The following is a 20,931-nucleotide window of genomic DNA, read 5'->3' on the forward strand; positions in this document are numbered from 1 at the left end:
TGAAGGGAGACCCATATGAATCATGATAATGAAAAAAAAAAACTCCACAAATCACAGCACAATCTATTTTCCAAGATGGCTACCAACTTTCCTCCTCTAAGGTTTCTGTTTAGGTCCCAGTTTCTTTCAGGTGTCACTGCATATGGTTGGAGTTTGGATCATTCTATCTTGTTCCAGGATCTTTCTCAGATTTCTCGTTGTATATGACCCTTCCATCCCAATCTGTTCTCCTTATCAGAATCTTTACTTCTCTTGTTAGTTTCACGACAACACAGTTAAAGAACAGGAAATTGTAGCTTGATGATCCGCATTTTTATTATCGTCATAGTAGTAAAGTACTTTCTGAACTCCAGAAGTGGTGGGTGAGCTCACCACCATCTATAACGCATTTCCTCTCTGCAAGGCCCCACTAAGCACACGCTTCCAGCACTAGACCACCTGCCCCTCAAGATGAAAGACTAACCTAAAAATACAGCCCACACTCCCACTGGTATACAAAGTATACTACTGAGCTAGTCGACATAGATAAAACTGATAGTAGATCATAAATACGTAGAGATTTTGAGTGTGATTGCATTGCTTAGGAGATGAGATCAATGCCTTGGGTGAGGAGGGCATCCGACAAGAGCTGATTGGCAGCCTCAGTTGGGTGGACACTATCCCAGAACACATACCCGGTGGCATTGGCGCATGTACCCGGTGACCCCGTGTTGCAGAGAAGAGATGTCTCAATGGTCCCAGTCCCACAGCATGCCTTCCTTGCTTCAAAGAACCCTTTGCAAAGTAAAAATCACCATTAGCAATATATCTACAAACCCAACCAGCCCCATTTTGGCTAGCTAGCGAAAACATGGGATACATAAGCTACCATTATTTTCAGGGTGCCTGATAAGGTCAAGCAGGGGGTTGTAGATGTCAAACACAACCAGCTTCAGTCTAGGATGGCTCTTCCTCAGGGTCTGGCCGGCGGTGTTGAGCTTCTTGTTAAAGACTATTGCATCGTTGTTGAGGCGGGTGATGCAGTCACTGCTGCCACCGCCAAACAGGGTGATGGCTACTGGAAGACAGCCCAGCGGTGGCAGCGAAGTTACCCCGATCCTCCGAGCTCCCAAGTTGTATAGACCCTGGTCCATGGATTTGGCACATGGCCATTGTTATGAAGACAGTTTGATCAAACTTCAAAGTATGCTTCATAGGTAAACTCTTTTCACTCTTAAGCTACATTTACTACACATTGTGTGACATTTAATACTCACGTTAGCTGATCTCAGTCAATTTAAGAATCTCTGTCGGCATTCATGGAGAGTCCATGTAGGAGTAATGAGAAGTTTGGACCACGTAATAATAAGAGAGAAGCACTTTGATGGTCTTCCATGAAAAGAAGATAGGAACTTGGTGGTGTCATGGGGTGGGGTGCCACTTTGGTAACAACCTTATGCAAGGATAGCCCTTTAGTGATTTCATAGGGGTGGGTGGTGCAGCTCCAAGGGGCTAATAAATGAGAATGCTGGATCTCCTGATGTTTGTCCGTACGAAAGTTATGAACCGCAACAGGGGCCTTAAAGTCATTTAACATGCTAGGTGGGGTAAAGGGTGTGGCAACCTACTGTACGTTTCTGACTCGCTCAGTGCAGTAATTTTTCGTGCTGACTTTCTGATCATATAATTAGTACATTAGTTTTTCCCACCAAACGACAGCCATGATGTTAATTGTAAAATAACTAAGGCGGAATTATTGTTGATGGATAAGGTTGAATGGTTGGATTTCAAGTTTCAAGGTACAAAATGACATGGAGGAAACTGTCATGTGAATCTCTAATGGAAACTCAAAAAATAGGTTGTTTTTCTTGCAAAGAAAATCCAGTAGATTAATTTGATTAAATACATATTTTGTGAAACATGTTGTTAAGAAAATTTTAGAAAGAGCTGCCTAGGTATCACCACATATTTCTTCTTTTGGATCGCAATCAACTATGTAACCAGACAATGTGTGAACGTTGGTTGGGCTATTCCCTGCTCTTGCCCTGAAAAAAAAAAAAAAAGGGTGTGCAGCTTTCAAAAGTGGTATCACACTTTGGAAAGAAGTGGAAGACGCGTCACCAAGAGTGATTAGAAAGTGAAGCCGACAGTGGATAAACAGTGGTCTATATTTTTTAAAGCAAATTTTCCTACTTGTTGAGTTTGATGAGTGAGAAGAATTTGATGAGAGTATTTTAATCAGTGCATTTCCACGGTAAACATCACAAGGATAGGGAAGCTGCAGTCCAAGCAACCAATAAATCAGTGCATTTTGTATACATGGCACATATGACCAGCTATGAGAGTATTGTAATCAACCCTAATACGCATGTGTAAAAAGTTTACGCTGTCTATTATGCTTATATGACGTACTAATCGATGTTTAAACATATAATAATAGACAATAAAGACGATATAAAAAGAAACATAAAAGAGAGATATATAGAAGAGACCTCAATGAAAGTGTTGAAGTTTTGTACGACCAAATCGGCAAACCGGTCCGGGGTGTAGGCCCTGTTAACCACGGGGTTGATGTAGTAGTTCTGCACGAAATCACTGGCCCCTGCACTCACTACGTAGATAGATCCGGTGAAGAGGGCCGTAGCATTTGCCCTCCCTGCTACCTTCTCCACCTTGGACTGGTAATCTTTGTAGTTCCTCAGCTGCTGATTTAGTGAGATAGCACCCTGACAAGTGAATCATATAATTAATTAGTCCCACATTATACCAAAATCCAACTGCGCAAAAAAAGTGAGAGATAGAGAGAGAGAGAGAGAGAGAGAGAGAGAGAGAGAGATGAAGCATCAAAGGCACTCACATAAAGGGTTGATGTACTGTCCAAGTAGCCAGAAGCACCAGACGCAAAGTTGGCACCGGACAAGAGGTTCTTCCCCGTGGCCTGTTCGCTAAGATAGGCCGGTGGATATGAAGTGAACCCAAGATTCTCCACTGCATTTTTAAACAAAATGTTAGTGATGTTACTCTCATGAGTCCATTCGAAGGCATCTTGTTATATTCATGATAGTGGGCAAAGGTTCGCTACGTCGTCTTTGGTAGACTTGCAATAACATTACAAGCAGCTCAAACTAGAACTTGACTGAGCCAAGCCTAAGTAGTTAGAAGTTAGTATAAGATCTGACGGTTATAATTACGGTATGATTTATATAGAAGAAAGCGAAGTTGAGGAAGGAAGCGTTGATGGTTACCAGTGAAGTCAGTTGCTAGTTTGCCATTACAAAACCTTCCAGTCGGAATATGGTTGGCAAAATCTCTCCCATACGGGGGGAAGTTGGCCTTCACAAGAGTGAGACGGTTGTTGTTGTTGCCGACGTCGACGACCGAGTCTCCAAAGATCATGACCCCAGGGACCAGGCCCTGCCCCTCACACACCGCCACCAACCCAACCCATAGTTGAGCCACCAATAGCAGCATCACTGATCCACCCATTCCACCTATCCTTGAGCCCATCAGTGTTTAATTTGGGTTCTGGTAGTGGGGAGGCAGGAGATGTTTAGAGAGAGTGCAGGGGGAGTAGGAGGTGAAAGGTTGGGAAATGGAGAAGGGCAGTTTGAAGTGTGAATGATGGTGGTGGGAGACAGGTGGAGATAGTGAGGCTGTGGGGCATTTAAGAAGGGAGGGAGGCCTCCTTTATCATCAAGAAAAAAAAAAAAAAAGGAAGGGGAGGGAGGAACAGGAACAAGGAAGTGGTGCTAGCAAAAGGTGGGGTGGTTAAAGTGCAATAAGTGATGAGTGGCACTGGGGCCTAGGATTTCAAGAAACGCATATCCTGTTTCCCAACCAAGGGCGAGCATGTTTTGCACTTCACAAAGCTCTAATCTTCAGGTAGAATGAGAAGGGTGGGTGTAGTTTATCACGTTTAAGGGTCATTGTGGCTTGGTATCTAATATGACAGTTACATGGCTTAGACTAATCATGGCTTATGCTATTATAACTTCTTTTATTATAATACGAATTACTATGGAAAATGAGTTGTTTTGAGCCTTCATCCATGGGGAAGCATATTGGTGTTAATTAAGTGAGCTCTTGCGTGAAGAGTGGACATGAATGCGTTCTCTTATGCAATCATAGCCATCCCTGCTTACCCTCACATGTATGGCACGTGTCTAGCATCTATGTATATAAATGGGAATATGCCAGCCAGCTGTATTAGCAAATCTTCTAGAGACAATTCTGCCAATCTTGGAACGGTCAGCTCACGGATCACACTAGTTGCCCTTCCTGCGGCGACCCAAAAACTTGCAGTTAGGTTTGACACACTAAAATAGATATGGTTAGTCCCTTGGTCCTCTACCTAGCACTGCCAACAAGAGAACAGGTGGTGGAAGGAGAAAACCAGAAGTTGCTTCACTATGTTCTCATGATTTGCTCATTCCACTTACTTCAAACTTTCAGAACCAAGCGTTTCATTATAACTCCTGTGACCTAAGAATTTAGATGTTGCGTTGGTGAGAGACGTTACTGGTGACTGGAAAAGAAATGCATTTCTTCTGAAATTCGGGCATACTCCTATTGTTGTGGGCAAATAGACCTCCCCAAGAGGTCATCTAGTGATGGTGTGGTATCCTTCTGGAGCTAGATTTAATGTTTGCGTGAAGATAATGGATGCCACGTTACAAGGGAAAAAAGGATAATGGATTCCGTAAGTATTGGATTCTGGAACCACTGTTGTTGTGCCAAGGCTGCCTGTTAGCTAGGTAAAAATTTGCTGCAACATCTGATCCAAGGTATAGCTATTGATTTTTATGTGCCCTTACCAGTAACAACCGGATACTGCATTGCACTACCTGCCGTGGTTGACAAACATTAAGGGTATATTTGATTGGAGGGAACCGAACTTTAAATCGAGAATAAATGATTCCCATCCCATCCATTTGATTAGAGGAAGCCTAATTCGTATTTTGATTCTAATAGAAAAAAAATAAATACTTCAATCCTCTCTGAGCATTTAAATTTCATTCCAAATCTGATTTCAATCACGAATCAAACATATTAGAGAATATAACTATCCTTATTTCTATTCCAATCCATTGCAAAATTGCAAACACACCTTACGCATAATCTCTCTTTTTCATTAGCGATCCCATGCACAGAAGAAAGTGGTGGATCATCAGAAAGGGAAATTTCTATCTCACAGACAGCGTACAAAACCAGTGGCCACCCTGCAGGGTCTTTTCACCAACTCAGTCTCAGTCCACATGCGGATTTTCCTTCCAACTTCAATATTTTTTTATTTAAAGGAGATCATATGATCAGCCGTCCGTTTTCTCTCTCCAGTAATTATCGTGACCCGCCCGTGAACTGGGCAGCGGAAGCGATGACAGATTGCACCTGCTCCCATATACCACCACCCTAGAATCACACCATCAATATAGAATGGTCACGTCTTATGATGGATGTAGCGGAAAAGATGGTCTCTAACCACAGTCTCCAAGGCCCAACCAAACACATAAAATTTCAAATACAAATACTACCACAACTGGTTGCTAACATAAACTCCCGAGAATGTTTCACCTCTGTAATCTTATTTGAGCATAAACCAATGTGGAACATGTTTACCGTTTCTGAACCGTCACCTGAACCTCCCAACGAACGTGGGGATCATAAGCCAATGGTAAATCAGTAAGTAGATCAAAACTAAAAAGGAAAAAGCAAATGAACTTATTAACAACATTTTCCAAGATAATCAGTTGGAAAAAGCACCCACTTTTGAGCAAGTTAATGGTTCATTTGTTCCAGGAGGTCTCAAAGATAGAGTGATGGAACCCTTTTAATAAGCCGATCATATCGATGAGCAATGCTGCAGCTCACTCGACCTGAATGTGGATTGCAAGGCCTATTATACGATGCTTGCCAGAGACACCAAATGATTGCCTTGGAATCCTATTCACACAAACACCTATAGACTACATAAATAGTGAGGGACCAGATTAATATTTCTCACTGGAACCTCTTCCAGAGGGCAGCAGATATATGGTGTTGCCCTAAGCCCTAAACCAAAGATCGTGAAAAGATAGAAGAAATTGGGAATTCAGAGTTAAAAGTCAAATACAACAACACTAGACCCTAGAAATTTCACCCACCAGGTTCCCCCAATAAAAACTTCAACCACTGCATGTTTAACCAGAGCAATCACCCCCGACTCCACCGCATGCAATCACAGACATTTGATTTGATTACTATTCACTGCATTAAAAGCCGATAAACCTCATCAGTTACCTCGTATGTATACTCATAACCAAGATTGTTAGCCTGCTTCGTGAATTCTTCCATATCCTCCTCTGGCACTTGGATTCCAACCAAAACATTAGCACCAGTGTCACCCTGTGAAAGAAAAGAAACCGAAACATAAATAACTTGTATATTGTTCTTTTGTTCTGAGTGCAAATAATATCACCCTCATCTTCAGAAGTATAACCGGCTCTTGCTTATTTCTATAAAAGAACTTGAGAATTTTCCTCGCTACAGAAAGTTTTCATCCCATTCTCATGGATGCAGGATCCTCCTCCATAGCATTTCAAGCTGATGACAAGTTAGTTTAGATCGATACTAGGAAAGTAACAAACCTGTGCTCGATAATGGAAGAGGCTGATATTCCAACGTGGACTAAAGGCATCCAAAAATTTCATGAGAGCCCCTGGCCTTTCAGGGAAGATAAACCGGCAAAGTAGCTCATCTTGGACATTCGACCGGCCTCCCACCTGAAGATACACCAGAATGAAATAAAATTATTACTGGCATTTGATATGTTTACTTTTCCAAGGCTATGTCACATATGCATTGTATACAAGATTATAAGATAAGCCAGTGCAGTAACCTAATACAGACTTTGGTGAACAATTGAATAGATAGAACACAGCAAGATGGATTTGATCTTGCATTTATTGTTACAACTTCAAAAAGCTATCTTTCAAAAACCACAATTTTCCATGACATGTAATGGACATAATCTATGCCAAATTTTCCATGACATTTGTTGGACACAGCCACAAGATAAGTAGGTGCATATATTGTTGCATATGAAATGAATATATATTTATCCATAAATATACTGCATACATGAACACTCATGTATACATATACACAACCAATACAAAAATAAATGACCATATAGCAAATACACATGCATGCATATGTTTGTAACAGGCTCATTTGTATGTATGCGGTCATTATACATATCCATACCCAAGGGTAAGACACATGCATACACAAAACACACCAACACCACAAGACAAGGGTGTCAGACTGCAGTGCCTTGGAAGGGCTTTGCTCTGCAGTTACCTCCTTGCAAGCCAAGGGTATCTGGCTTGAAGGGGTCTCCAGGATCAATTGATGCCCCAATGAGAATGTGAATCTTTACCCTGTGTTCATAGATATTTGGCAATCTCATCTTCTAAGTTTCCAGGCCTCCCATACATACTTTAAAGGTAATCAGCCTGTCCATTGGGTGGCCAATTTTGTTGCTGATCATGGTTTCTATTTGTTAGAATTCTGTCACTACTGGTGAGCTGAGAGATCTTTTGTTGAGTTACTCTATAGGATTGATCTACACTAAATCAATTATCCCAGTTTACCAGCAACATGATGTTGTCAGAGGGTTGGACACCAGTCTGGCATATCAAAATTCTAAATTATACCAAAGATTGAATCCCAACCTATATTTTAGTACACATCCAATATTTTATCGCAAATCCACACTAGCTCAGGTATTGCACCTGGATTTCTGACACTCTTTACAACAGGCCTATAGAAAAAAATTCAGCATAGATTAATTTCTCAAAGTTTGTCAGTTTCTGAATCTAGGTAATCAAAGAGAGAAGCAAGATGAGAAACATACAAAGTATCGCATATGATCCTTCACCAAGTTATTATTGGTAAGATTAATAGTTCTTAGCTGTGCAGATTTCATGCGCTCCACCATGGCTACAAGTTCAGCATCAGTGTGAAGCCCAACACTGCAAAAAATGCCAAAAGATTTACAAAATTCAGAGACCTATACGTTTCTGCACTGAATTCATTATATGCAAGCATATCCCTAAAAAAGAGTCTAGCACTGAAAAAAGGAAACTCCAAAGCAAAAAAGGAAAAGTCAAAAATGAAAAAAAAAAAAAAAGGCCTCAAAGCTTTTCCTCCAGATTATAAGCAGGTTCTACAATCTCACTAAAATCAAGTTATTACTTGCCTGTAAAGAACAAGAGCATCTTCTTTATGTGAATCATATCTATATTTGAACTCTGTAATGTTTATAGAACCCACCTGCAATTACGATCCATGTTTACATGCTTAAAGACCATAAAGTCTGAATCATAAAATGTGGTAAAACAATGATGTAGCATACCAGTTCACAAAATTGTTTAAAACTTCCACGCTCCTCTTGCAGTATGGTAGCCAGAACAGCCTCTCGTTTCCGACCAACGTCAGCAAGTTCAGTTACTAACCTAAGCCTATCAAAGTTCATGTTTGCACCACTAGTTATTGCAACAACACTTACACCTTTCAAGCCATAGTATTTGCAGTATGCTTCTGCCCCAGCTAGAGAAAGGGCACCAGCTGGTTCTAAAATGCTCCTTTTCTCCTCAAACATATCCTGCATGTGAATGTAAATTTTTCAACATTTAAGTTTTAACTCTGTTAACTTCTACAACTCTTATAGAAAAATAGAAATAAAAATATACTCAGACACCAAATTCTAATTCTTGAAAAAGGAGCATATAATGAAGCAAAAGAAACTTTGAGAGATCGCTTAAGGAGACATCATATAGAAGCACATGATGACAATAAAAGCATCATAGGAAATGCTTGTTATGTTAAAGAAATATCTAGAGTCACCTGCAGCACAACAAATTGTTTGCACTTCAAGTTCATCTGCCAAGTTTGCAAGCCACAAAATACTTAAAAACGCTTTAGTAAAAAATAAGTCAAATACATGTAGGGTATAGAAAGTTCTTCATTGTATTAGAGAGTAAAATCTACTGAAGCATCGGGGCCTGAAAGACACCATAGAAATAGGTCTAGCGGAATGTTAAAAGATCACATCATTATTAATAATAGGCTGTATTCAACTAAAAGAAATCATTACTAGCTCCATAATCAGTAAATCAGGCACCTATGCTTTTAGTTTCATCTTTACAGTAACAAACTATCAACTCCTGAAACACTTAGTCCAATAAATAACAATTCAATAAGTTGATCAAAGCTTAATAAATGTATATAGGAAGTTCAATACATTATGAAATACATGCTCCCTGAATCAGTTAAGGAAAACTTCTCCTGGAAGAACAAACGACAAATTGTCATCAATTGGAAAAACTAACAATCTCCAATAAAGTTCCAGCACTAAGTACATAGGCTATTCGGTACTACCAGAAAGATAACGAAGCAGCCAAACATATGTGAGTTGCCCATAATATATGAAGAAATAGTTTTTTTATAAAGAAAAAGGGGGAAATTGTACATCAAATGGGATTAACAACATCACACCTTTCCTAATATGCTTTAAGGCCCAGATTAAAAACAAAAACTAAATCATTTAGTAACTTTTGTGGAGGTCTTATTCCATCTATTATATTAGCATATGATTACTAAAGTAAGTTTAAAAATTGGTAGAGCATATAATCACATGCTCAACTACTCTTCACAAAAAAATCAAACTAAGAATTCCTGTTTACTTGTGCCCGCAAATTACAAGCAGTGATTCCATATAAATTCTGTTTTGCAGCTGTGTAATTTTGTCAGCACAAAATATTTTGTCTAATGTAAAACATGTCCTGCGTAGAAGTATTTAGACCTTGTTTTTCTCAATATAATAGTCATTTAAATACTGAAGTGGCGCTCTTGAATTCCACCAATTCACGGATTTTTCTACACATTAATTCTTGAAACTAATTTCTCAATGCAAGCACAGTCACTTTGTTAACTTCATGTAACCATCAAGTTGCCTATCCAATCTCATTGCGGTTGTCAAAAAACTAAGATCGTCATTAGGTATCCACCATCCATAAGTATTTAAACAGCTTTCTTCATCAAAAAGACAGCTAAATTGTTAAGCAGTCAGAAAAATTGTATATAATTTAAAAACAAGGAAAATCAATTGCAGATATGATAAATAATACTGCCTTGACTGACCGAATTTTCCTTTTTCTTTTTTGACAGTGAGCATGATTCCATATATGGCTCTAGAGGAAAATGGAGAGAAAGTCGATAGAAGCAAACTAGTATCTAACGCTTAATAACAATAATGAATCACCAGCATGTACAACAACCTTCATCTAGCTATTATGTGCGATCTTAACTTTACCCTTACAAATGATATACTAGGTAATACACTAGACAATATATAGTCACTACCAAACATACGATTTACTAAGGATTCTCGCATCAGCATTTTAGTCCAATCAATGGTTCATGCTGAACAGTTAACCTTCCATTTAAGCGAGTAAACAAAAGTTTAAGCAGCCAAATGGACTAAACAGCAGCTAAATGCTTCAAATGCTCTTAAATGGTATAACACACAAGTGCTCTTGGGGCCCAAAAATTTCTGTGGCCTCTTTGCCTGAACTTAAAAAGATAGCAATAAATTAAAGTCAACATTAGAATCCCCACACTTCCAAACTAATGCAAAAGAATAATTCTTCCACAATAAGAACAACTTTGTTATGATCTCATACACCATTTTCTACGACATTTACGACAGACTAATTTCTTTTCTTTTCTATCTTTTTCCCTAGCATGCATCAAGTCAAAATGGTCTGCATCATTCACAGATTCTGCCTCACATGGTCCTAATAGACCTTAGAGGCATACTCCATCCCATGAAAATCTTTTCAGAAAAATGTCTTGCGTAATAACAGCCAAGCACTCAACAACGGAGAGGTTTCCCATTCTGGACAGATTAGTTTACTTTCCTGTCCAACCTTGTTTCAGAACTCTGTTTATAAAACTCTCTTTGGTTTTCTGTGCAACTCAAGTCCATCTCAACGAGTTCCATGGTACTGTATTATTTAATCAATACCTCATGAACAAAACTATTCACTCAATCTCTTATGTTCAATGCCACCTATTACTACAATACCATTAAAATATTTCCATCAATATGTTGTCCATTAAGAAAGCATGCTGGTTTATCAGTAAATTCTTTTAAATTCTTTCTTTGTCTATCAGAAAACTCAATGCAATAAAAGCTTCATCGGGCAGAAGTCCTTTTGTTGACATTTCTCAAGTGTGCAATAAAACTCTACAACAAGTCAAGAAAGCAAAGCTTGACAGTTTCACTGCGTGCTATATATTTGTGTCTTTGTGTACCTGCAAGTCAAAGGTATGATCGCCAACAGATAAATATTAGAATAGATATGTGTAATTACATAAATGTAGATTCATTAATTTAAACATAACTTATATACAGTGCTTTGATAGAATAATGATATAATACAACACAACCCAAAGAGTCAACCACACTGAACAGACAGTAATCAATGTTAGAACCAAATATCATGTACTCGGTTAATGGACTCCCTATGGCAGAATTTTGTAGGTGGCATGGAGATCAATATTGGAGCTTTTGAAGCCTTTTAATATAATATATTTCATAAAAATATTCATGAATGCAAACAAAAAAAAAAGTACAAAGTTTTAACCTTTATGGATGCACAAATAGCATCACGGTTGACAAGAACCACTCCATCTACTAGTTCTCGGCATAAGCGAAATGTCTCTTCTCCAACTACTTTAACAGCCACACCATCTGCAAATCCTCCCACTTGCTCTAGACTGACCCTTTGACCATGATACAAAGATAATGCCATGGCATTTGCATCAGAAGGCTCCACCCCAATGATCTTTACCTGCAGAGAAAGCTAAATAGGGTCAACAAATCTAACAAAGGATCACTATTCAGATAAAGTAAAGCACCTTATTGTGGCACATCAATAAATATAAAACTAGACCACTTGACAATGATATTCCTCTCCATGATATAAATATAAATGTCATCTTAATGTACTTGAAGAAGCAGATAAAACAACTTGAAAAAAAAAATCAAAAAATCAAAAGAAAAAGTAGGCTGAGCCCATATTCCAACTGAATTTAGGAAAACCTTGCAAGGCAGGACATGCTGTGACCATTACACAAAGAACAGGATATAGAAGTTTATAGACCTAATCAGGCATCAGGCGCATAACACACAGAGAAATTATTGTATATGTAATCAGAGTTATGTTTAAGATTCAATGTTTCATGATCCAAGCATGTAATGTTTCACCAAAACAAGCTGTACACCACATTATACAGTGTGCCCAATATCCTAGGAGATCACACACATGTTTATATCTTGCTTGTGTTGAGAGAGCAAGAGGATGGGAGGGAAGAAAAGTTTTGAATTCATTTACAGGAGACACAATCTGAAATTGTTAACTCTTGGTCATACTTTTATAAAATATGTAGATCATGGTCAGCAGTATGGATTCTTGAGTTATATGACCACTATTCCCCTCCAAAAAAAAGGAAAGAAAAGGAGCTATATGCTCATGGCCAATTTTAGCACCTTAGATTAGAGATATCATTAATTGCATATCCGCCCCTAAAATAGCATATGGTAGTGCTGGTTTACCAATTTCTCACTGAAGTCACGGAAACAAAATTTTTCTACTTTAAAGCACTCTAAGTTTTCTAAAAGTCAAAGACACATCAAGCCTTCCATAATCACATTAAATCGAAATTTGAAGCAAAATATCCGCAACATTTGCTTCTAGGCAATATAATTCAAATTTAAATCCATTGAAATTGAATAAACCAAAAATGTATTGTAAAGCCCCATTACAATTTAGAGTAAAAGAAATAAGTTAAAAATTCTCAAAAATCATAAAACAGGATCATTCTCAACAGTTATTTGAGTAAAGGTAAATGTATTCATTATAAGAAGAATATAACGAATGTAATCCAGAGTCAAAACAAGACCTCTTATATGTAAAGGCAAGCATGTGAATATCTGTCTCATTCAAATGATAAAAAATTTTGGGGATTTAAAATATATAATATACACTCATAGCATATAATGTGAAGTCCAGGATATGGAATTTATGCAAACATGTTAATGTTGCTCAGGACCTTGCTATTACAACAGGATATCAAATGGATACAGATAGAAAGAATAAATTGATACAATTATTTAGAATATAAGCATGCTCTAAAATCCAAGTATGAGAATGCATATTTTTTCCACTTTTATGGTGTGTGTATGGCACAAATTATTTTTAAGTCACTGCAACAAGATAAGAAATAATAAAAAAGACACAGACCTCAGGGCGAACCCGTTTTACATAAGCAGCTATTCCCGCTATCAGTCCACCACCTCCAACAGGCACAAATATAGCATGTAGTGGGCCTTGCAATTGGCGAATGATTTCCATTCCAACAGTGCCCTGACCCATGATGACATCTGGATGATCAAAAGGGGGTATGAACGTGCGACCTTCCTGCTCACCACGTTGCTTGGCATATAACTGGGCTTCATCATAAGAGTCCCCCACAAGAACAACTGTTGCACCTAATCTCTCAACAGATTTCCACTGAAAACATAGATTAGATTAGAGAGGGAAGCAAAGAAAGAGAAACAGGAATTGAAATTGAAACCCAGAGATCCATCAAGAAAAGGAAAAAGACAGTAATAACAGCGAATAGTAAAGAAACCTTAATTTCTGGTGTGGTAACTGGCATCACAATCACAGCATCACAACCTAGTTTCTGAGCAGCCAATGCAACTCCTTGGGCATGGTTACCAGCAGATGAACAGATAACACCCCTGCACAACTGATCCCTCGTCAGCTTGGCCATCATGTTGTATGCCCCTCGCAACTTGAATGAGAAGACCTGCATATTAGGTCAACAATGTCATCACTTTCAAGCAATAAAAATTTGAGGTGAGGACATGGAAAAGCTTGTACTACGTCGTAGTAACCAAGAGAGCAGAAATGAAGAGAAAACATTAATTATCCACCCAGTCAAATTGAAGATTTTATCTTAGTCCATCAATAGCATTAAGTACAGTTTGAGAATCTCATATGGAAATGGAAGCGAAAAACGAAGAAAGAAGAAATCTTCGCATCTCGACCATGACACGTTATATTCGAATATTCTAGTAGGACGAGAAAAAGAAAAAAATCATAGGGAAAGAGGAAAAGAAGCATCATTACGTACATTAATCCGCATTTTAATCAGGGGCACTGGAAGAAGGGCTAAGCAAAACGGCATGCAGAATTTAGCCGCAAAAGAGATGGAAATATTTTGTACAATGGGAGAACCTATGATGTTAGAGACACCACCGAACCAAATCAATATAAAATTCGTCAAAGTTTTGAAACTTTAGGGAAAAACAACAATAAAATTCACAGAGAAAAAACGAAAAACATCCTTTGGACGAAATCCAACAGAAATAAACGAGAGTATAAGAAGGAATTACGGGTTGCAAATCCTCTCTCTTGAGCCAGAAATCGACCCCGAGCCTCTCGGACAGCTTCGGCGCCAGCTGCAGGGGGGACTCAATTGCGACATCGTAAACCCTCGACGAGAGTATATTGGTCAGATACTCCATCGGATTGAGCACCCCATCCCTCCCTCCCTCCACCGCCGCCGCCGCGGTCCTCTCCGAGATGCCGCCCAAGTACCCACTTTCGTACTGCAACGAGTCCGCGGTGACCTTTTGAAGGGGAAGAGCGGGAGGGGAGGAGGAGGCGACGTCGGGTTGTGACGTGATGGCCGCCGAGGAGGAGGAAGCGATGGCGGCGGCCTTCAAGAGGGGACCTTTTCCACCGGCGGCTGCGGGGCGGGCGTGACGGGCGAGGAGGAAGGGGCAGCTGCCGACGGCCGATGGCGGAGGCGGCGAGCGGACGGGGAATTGGAGCCCAACGCGGGAGGGGCGGGCGAAGGCGAGGGACTCCATTGGCGGGCGGGCGGGCTGGCGGGCGAGAGGGGAAACCACGGAGGGTTTTCGTGGGTTCACGAGCGGGACCTTTCGCTTTGTCTTCTACTAATATACAATCTTCCTTTCCGCCAGTGGGACCCCACCGACCCGCTGTTGCCCCTTTGGCGATGTAAAAAGTAACCACGTTCAAGGCACAGGGTACCAGGAGAGAGTCCCAAGGGAATAAAATTCCCATGCAGTCCTATATATATATATATATACTCATCACACGCAGAGGTGTTATGATCGTGCCACGTATCAATAATCCTAATGTATGGGTGGGATTTGCTTCCCCGTACAAAAGGACCCCAGTGTCCTCTGTTAGATAGAACGCCTTCTCACCTCTTCACATACAGAGCACGTGCAAGATTCCGGTATCTAATATATATATAATTTAAAATATCTATCTATCATTTTTGTTGTAGATGACAGTTTCGTAGTCCAGAAGGGAAAAACAAAAAAAAATATTTAGTGAAGATTCATTTATATTGCTTTTAGGACCACGTAGACCTGTCATGTAGATGGCAATTTTGAAGTTTAGAAGTCAAATAAAAAAAAAATATTTGATGAAAATCAATTATTGTTGCCGTTACGTGATTAAATTTTCTACCATATATGTCATGAACGGTAGTTTTGTAATTTAGAAGAAAATTATTCAAATATTTTCAAAAAGTTAATGTCATTTAATAATATATTAATATTTAATAACATAATATTGTATTATAAATTAATAAAAATATTTATTAATAAAATAAAATATTTAGTAAAATATATATTAGTTTTTTAAATAAATATATAATTAATAAAAAATATTTTAAATATGATATAAAAAATGGAAACATGCCATTTTATATCAAAAAGGAAAAGAGCATAGCTCCGTTGGGATCGGCCTTTGAAGAAATTATTTATTTATTGGGTAGATTTAGTTCAAGTATTACTGTATTAGATTCAACGGAGTGGATGGGCAGCTGCATGGCTTCAATTTCCTCTCTCTTCAACTTACTTTCTACGTTTGGCACGGCAATTGATCATTCTGAGAGTTCCTAACCAAAAAAAATTGATCATGCCGAGAGGGTTGAAAGATGGCGAAGCGACAGAATATCTGGCAGGTTGAAGAGAAAAAGGACACAGATGCAAAAGAAGAGGTCACTTAGAAGTCACATGAATCGTACGCGCAGTTTTTTTTTTAATTTATAAGTGCCGCCCTCCCGAACCCCACGTTTTCCCCTCTCATGACACGAGCACTCAGGTCCACGTCGACCCAGGCAAACCTCCGCGCATAACGCGCAATCAGGACTGATGAAATACAACGGGTCATCCCGTGGAATTTGTCATGATTAATTTTAATGGTAATATCAAAAATAAATTTCAGGATTATTTGGATGGGCATCTTATACATACGATAGAAGCTGTGAACGGACAGTATTTTTATAGAGGATAACTCTACCATATTCATTGGTTGTTTCAAAATGAGATGATACGATTGGAAGCTCGCCCGCTACTCTGTGATATTCGAGGGTTTATTTGTCACTTCTTCATCGACTGTTTGATATATCTACCGAAAAATGAATAATACTGCAGATTGGATTACATCTTTTATTACGAACCATATCGAAGATTGATTCTGACGTCAAAGAGATGATTGTCTAGGAACACTGTGTGATATTTTGGACTATATACATATATAAGAATCGTGTGATCGTCCATTTGTATTAAAAAAATACAACAGACGATATGGCATATTATCCACCGTGGGATTTGGTATGGTCCATTGAACTTGATACAGATAATAATTAGATACTGCAATCGGAGAGTGGAGTGGTACTATTTAACTTTAAAAAAAAAATTCTAATCTTGACAATTTTACTTTCAGATCATGTCTATCTTAACACTCTTTAGTCTCTTCTTTTCTTTTTTTTTTAAAAAATATGAAATATTATATATATAATAAATAATATATTACATTATTAATTATCATATATTATACTAAATAAAAATTATTATAATATTTTTACTAATGAATGATGTTAGACATATTAAACTTTAACGTATTAAAATATTAATTATAATATAGAAGTATACGATGTAATATAGAAATTTAGCTAAAATATACCAGAAAATAAAATTATTTTATAAAAATTTTATATAGACTTAGATTAACATTGTTATCTTATTACCTTTGAATAGAGAATATGCCTCTTGACATTAATGATTTGCTTTGAACGTGATATTAATTATTTTTGAAAAATAGTAAGAAGACATAATACCAAATTTTACCTAATCATGTGATCTATAATAAATAATATATTATATAATAAATGATATACTATATTATTAATTATCACATATGTATTATAATATCATAATATTATATTAAAATAATCTCTTTCTTTAAAAATTTTCGAAGTTGTTCTTGAGTTTACAAAGTACTTCAAAGTGGTCCTGCCATTAATCTCTATTAACAAATATTATAAATTGGCACTTCAAAGTGATCCTGCCACTTTAGAAAGAGAGTTGAGACTTTCTTTAAGAAATGAACTGCAAAAGTTTTTTCTTGTTCAAGAAATTTATCAGGAGCAGCATGCCAAGGTCAGATGGTTGCTGGAGGAAAATAATTATCGCTTTTTTCATAAATCGGCAAATCTTAGAAGGAAATTCAATTGGATCTCTAGTGTAGAGCACGGCTCGAGGTTATTGATAAAGCTAATAGCGCTTAATTAAAGAATGTCTTCTATGACTTCTTTGGAGGAATTTACGACTAGTCTATTGTGCATCCATTGGATCTGGATTGGGCTCTCCTTTATCCTTCCCCTGTTGTTGACTTGTGTCACCTAGATGATCCTTTCACCATGGAAAAAATTCGAAAGGCAGTCTTCAACTTTAAAGGTGACAAAGTCCTGGTCCTTATGATTTTACCATATATTTTTATCAGCATTTTTGGGATCTGGTGAAAGATGATCTCATGTTCCTCTTCAGGCAACTGCATGATAGAAGCATTGACATCAGTCGCCTCAATTATGCCTCTCTTTCCTTGATTCTCAAGAAGGAGGCGGCAAGAACTCTGGCCTATTAGTTTGATCCATAGTTGTGTCAAGATTATTTCAAAGGTCCTAGCCTCTAGACTCAAGTCTTTCCTTATACTGCTTACATCAAGAGTAGGTCAATCCTTGATAATTTTCTTTATGCAAATGAAATCCTCCACCTCTCTAGAAAAGCTAATATTAATGGGGCTGTGTGCAAACTTGACTTCATGAAAGCTTTTGATGGGATAAGCTCTTCATATCTTATCCGTTGGCTCACCGAATGGCTTCAGTGGGTCAATAATTTGCTCTTCTATAAAGATTGCTCATTATGTAAACAGTGAGCTTGGCAACTAGATCCTTTGTAGGAGGGGACCCAGACAAGGTGATCCTCTTTTCCCCTTTCTGTTCATTCTTGCTGTGGACCCTCTCTACAAGATGTTGAATGCAGTAACTTTCACGAAGATTTACGAGGGACTAGGAAACCCTTGGGTTTGTAGAGGATCAAAGATTCTTCATTTTGCTGATGATAACCTTATGTTCATCAGAGCTGAGAAGAGATACTTTGCGGTCCCGAAGACTATTCTCCTCTGCTTTGAACTTATATCTGGATTGTCTATGAATGTTCATAAAAATTTTATCTCTGTGATTGGTAGATGCTCCCAAGTCGGCATCTCTCTTGCTTCTTGATTAAATTGCCCACTTGTCTCACCTCCTTTGAACTAGCTAGGGCTGCCTCTAAGTGGAAAAAGACCTTCAAAATTTAATTAGAGTTTGTTGGTGCTTCATTTTAAGAGTAAAGTTGGATTATAGAAAAGTAAATACCTTTTTTTTGAGGGAAGACTCATTCTTGTTAATTCGGTGCTCACTTCCTTGCCTCTATACTTCATGTCGTTGTTCAAGCTTCCTCAATGGGTGATTTGAAGAATTGGTAAGTATAGAAAATCCTTCTTTGGGACCGGTACGTCAAGTACTAAAGATGTGTCTGGCGAGATAAACTGGAAAACCATCTGCTTGGATAAAGGAGGAGGCTTAGGTATTAAAGACGTCTCCCACTTTAATGAATCACTACTTGCCAAATTGGGGTAGAGCCTCATCAATCTGGAGTTGTGGAGAAGACAAATTAAGTTTGCATATCACAAGAGAGTGAAGCATTTGGTGTCTTAGAAATCTCTCAAAAGATGCTCCTCTTTTTGGAAAGATGTAATCTAGTCTCTATCAGCATGTTGGAACCGAGTTGGTTTTAGGATTGGGAATGGTTGCCAAACTCTCTTCTGAAAGGATAATTGGTTTGGGGATGCACCTCTTCAATTTCCTTTTCCCTCCCTCTGTTGTCGCCATATGATAGGTTGTGTGGCTAATTTTTTTAATAGAACATCTCATTTCTAGTGTACTAGATTGCCCTCTCATCCATCTGTCGATGCTCTCTATCAGTACAATCAGTACAATCTTTTCTCAAACCTATTGTCCACTATCAATCTAATCACAGAGGATGATCAACTTACTTGGACTCTAAACTCCTCAGGTGAATTCAGCTATGCATCACTATATCTATTTCGAACAGTAGAGGGATTAAATGTCGCTTTGCCTCCTCTTCTTTGGAATCTTTATGTCAAAGTTTTAAATCCCATAGGATGGAGCTATCTCGATTTTCTCATAAAATGTAATGTGCCAACATCCCATTCTGTTCCGATACTTGGGACAGAGGATATCTTAAAGTATTCTGATTAGGATACTGAGATGCTAGTGGAATGGTCTTATTTCGATACATAGGATGATAACGTTATCCTGATATTTTGTGGGACATCCAGTTAGAATCTGAATCCTTACTTTATACATCTTTGAAGATTAAATGCTTCTTATAGCTCTGTTGGAAGTAGAAATTCAACACTAGATGCTTGCTCAGCAAGAAACATAACAAAAATCTTGGGGGATGTATCTTCTGGCCTCATTTATCTGAAACCGTTAATCATCTCTTTGTGGATTGTTGTCTATTTAAGTAGATTTGGAAGATGATTTGTGGCCTTTTGGATGTGTTGCTCTCTTTTTCCTCTTTTGAAGGACTATGTCTTGATTGGAGGTGAAAAAATTTTGATAAGAACACTCAGCCTATCAATCTAATGTTGATTGCTGCCATGACTTGGGCCATTTGGAAAGAGCATAACAATCGGACCTTCTTGAACAAACAGTCCTCTGCCTCTTCCATTGTAGTTGCTTGTCTCCTTTTTTTTTTTTTTCAATGAATGGTCCATCTTATGCAACTCAAAAACTCTACCTTGCCACAGCAGGTCTCGCATAAGCTGAAAGGTCTGGTTCGAAGGTTGGCTCGTGCTTGATTTGATTTACCGATTTTCACTGCTGCTCATCTTCTTGCTGTGTTTCTTCTCCTCCCAAGCTCAGGTGTTTGTTGCCCTTCTTTGTGCCAGGCTATTGCATCTCCATCAACCTATTTTCTTAGGTCTTTTCATGGCTGTTAATGTTTTAGTTATATTATGGTTATCTTTTAATGTTCTATTTATGTTTTCTTTGTTTTGATATTCTCCGAATAAATCTGTATTAATGCTCATTGTTTCGAATTCTTTCTTTGTAATTTTACTTCACTTCCACTAATAAAGATAGTGACTATCTTTTAGCCTCCTTTCATCAAAAAAAAATATATATATATAAATCCAATATTTAACTAAGACATCCTTATTATCATTTGAGATGGAGCCTTGGTGCTTGCTACTGCTAGCACATAGGGGTGGCAAAATGGGTTAGAGGTCATTTGCAGATTGAGTTAGAAAATTTTAAACCTGAACCAAATTTTTAAGTCTGCAAGCGTCGCAAGCGTATAAGCTACAGTAACCATAAGCATACCAACTATGATCTAAGAGCTGCAAGCGTATAGTATAAGTTATGGTATGCACGCAAGCAAAATGG

General features: G+C 38.2%; 2 protein-coding genes across 2 annotated transcripts; both read right to left on the bottom strand.

Annotated features, from left to right (window-relative positions):
• Positions 1-280: 280 nt before the first annotated feature.
• LOC105053802 (GDSL esterase/lipase At5g03810) lies at positions 281-3,631 on the bottom strand. The gene is made up of 5 exons (XM_010935097.4): positions 3,225-3,631; positions 2,837-2,967; positions 2,472-2,705; positions 869-1,124; positions 281-774 (listed from the first exon to the last, which is right to left on the bottom strand). The coding sequence occupies exons 1-5, from the start codon at positions 3,484-3,486 to the stop codon at positions 581-583; spliced, it is 1,077 nt and encodes a 358-aa protein (XP_010933399.1). The 5' UTR covers positions 3,487-3,631; the 3' UTR covers positions 281-580.
• Positions 3,632-5,726: 2,095 nt separating this feature from the next.
• LOC105053794 (threonine dehydratase biosynthetic, chloroplastic) lies at positions 5,727-15,033 on the bottom strand. The gene is made up of 9 exons (XM_010935086.4): positions 14,489-15,033; positions 13,720-13,899; positions 13,329-13,598; positions 11,670-11,876; positions 8,375-8,623; positions 8,219-8,292; positions 7,874-7,991; positions 6,603-6,737; positions 5,727-6,360 (listed from the first exon to the last, which is right to left on the bottom strand). The coding sequence occupies exons 1-9, from the start codon at positions 14,966-14,968 to the stop codon at positions 6,220-6,222; spliced, it is 1,854 nt and encodes a 617-aa protein (XP_010933388.1). The 5' UTR covers positions 14,969-15,033; the 3' UTR covers positions 5,727-6,219.
• Between the last annotated feature and the right edge of the window lie 5,898 nt (positions 15,034-20,931).

The sequence above is a fragment of the Elaeis guineensis genome, chromosome 2 (assembly GCF_000442705.2).
Source record: "Elaeis guineensis isolate ETL-2024a chromosome 2, EG11, whole genome shotgun sequence".
Classification (NCBI taxonomy): Eukaryota; Viridiplantae; Streptophyta; class Magnoliopsida; order Arecales; family Arecaceae; genus Elaeis; species Elaeis guineensis.

Bases quoted from the DNA above. Each gene is read 5' to 3' on its own strand.
- LOC105053794 (XM_010935086.4), bottom strand. From the start codon at position 14,968: ATGGAGTCCCTCGCCTTCGCCCGCCCCTCCCGCGTTGGGCTCCAATTC. The intron at 11,877-13,328 runs GTCTGTGTCTTT...CTTTCTCTGCAG, and splicing joins TAAAACGGGTTCGCCCTGAG to GTAAAGATCATTGGGGTGGA. The intron at 8,624-11,669 runs GTTAAAACTTTG...ATTCACATGCAG, and splicing joins CTATTTGTGCATCCATAAAG to GATATGTTTGAGGAGAAAAG.
- LOC105053802 (XM_010935097.4), bottom strand. From the start codon at position 3,486: ATGGGCTCAAGGATAGGTGGAATGGGTGGATCAGTGATGCTGCTATTG. The intron at 2,706-2,836 runs GTGAGTGCCTTT...TTCACTTGTCAG, and splicing joins ACAGTACATCAACCCTTTAT to GGTGCTATCTCACTAAATCA. The intron at 775-868 runs GTAGCTTATGTA...TACTTTGCAAAG, and splicing joins CAGGCACCCTGAAAATAATG to GGTTCTTTGAAGCAAGGAAG.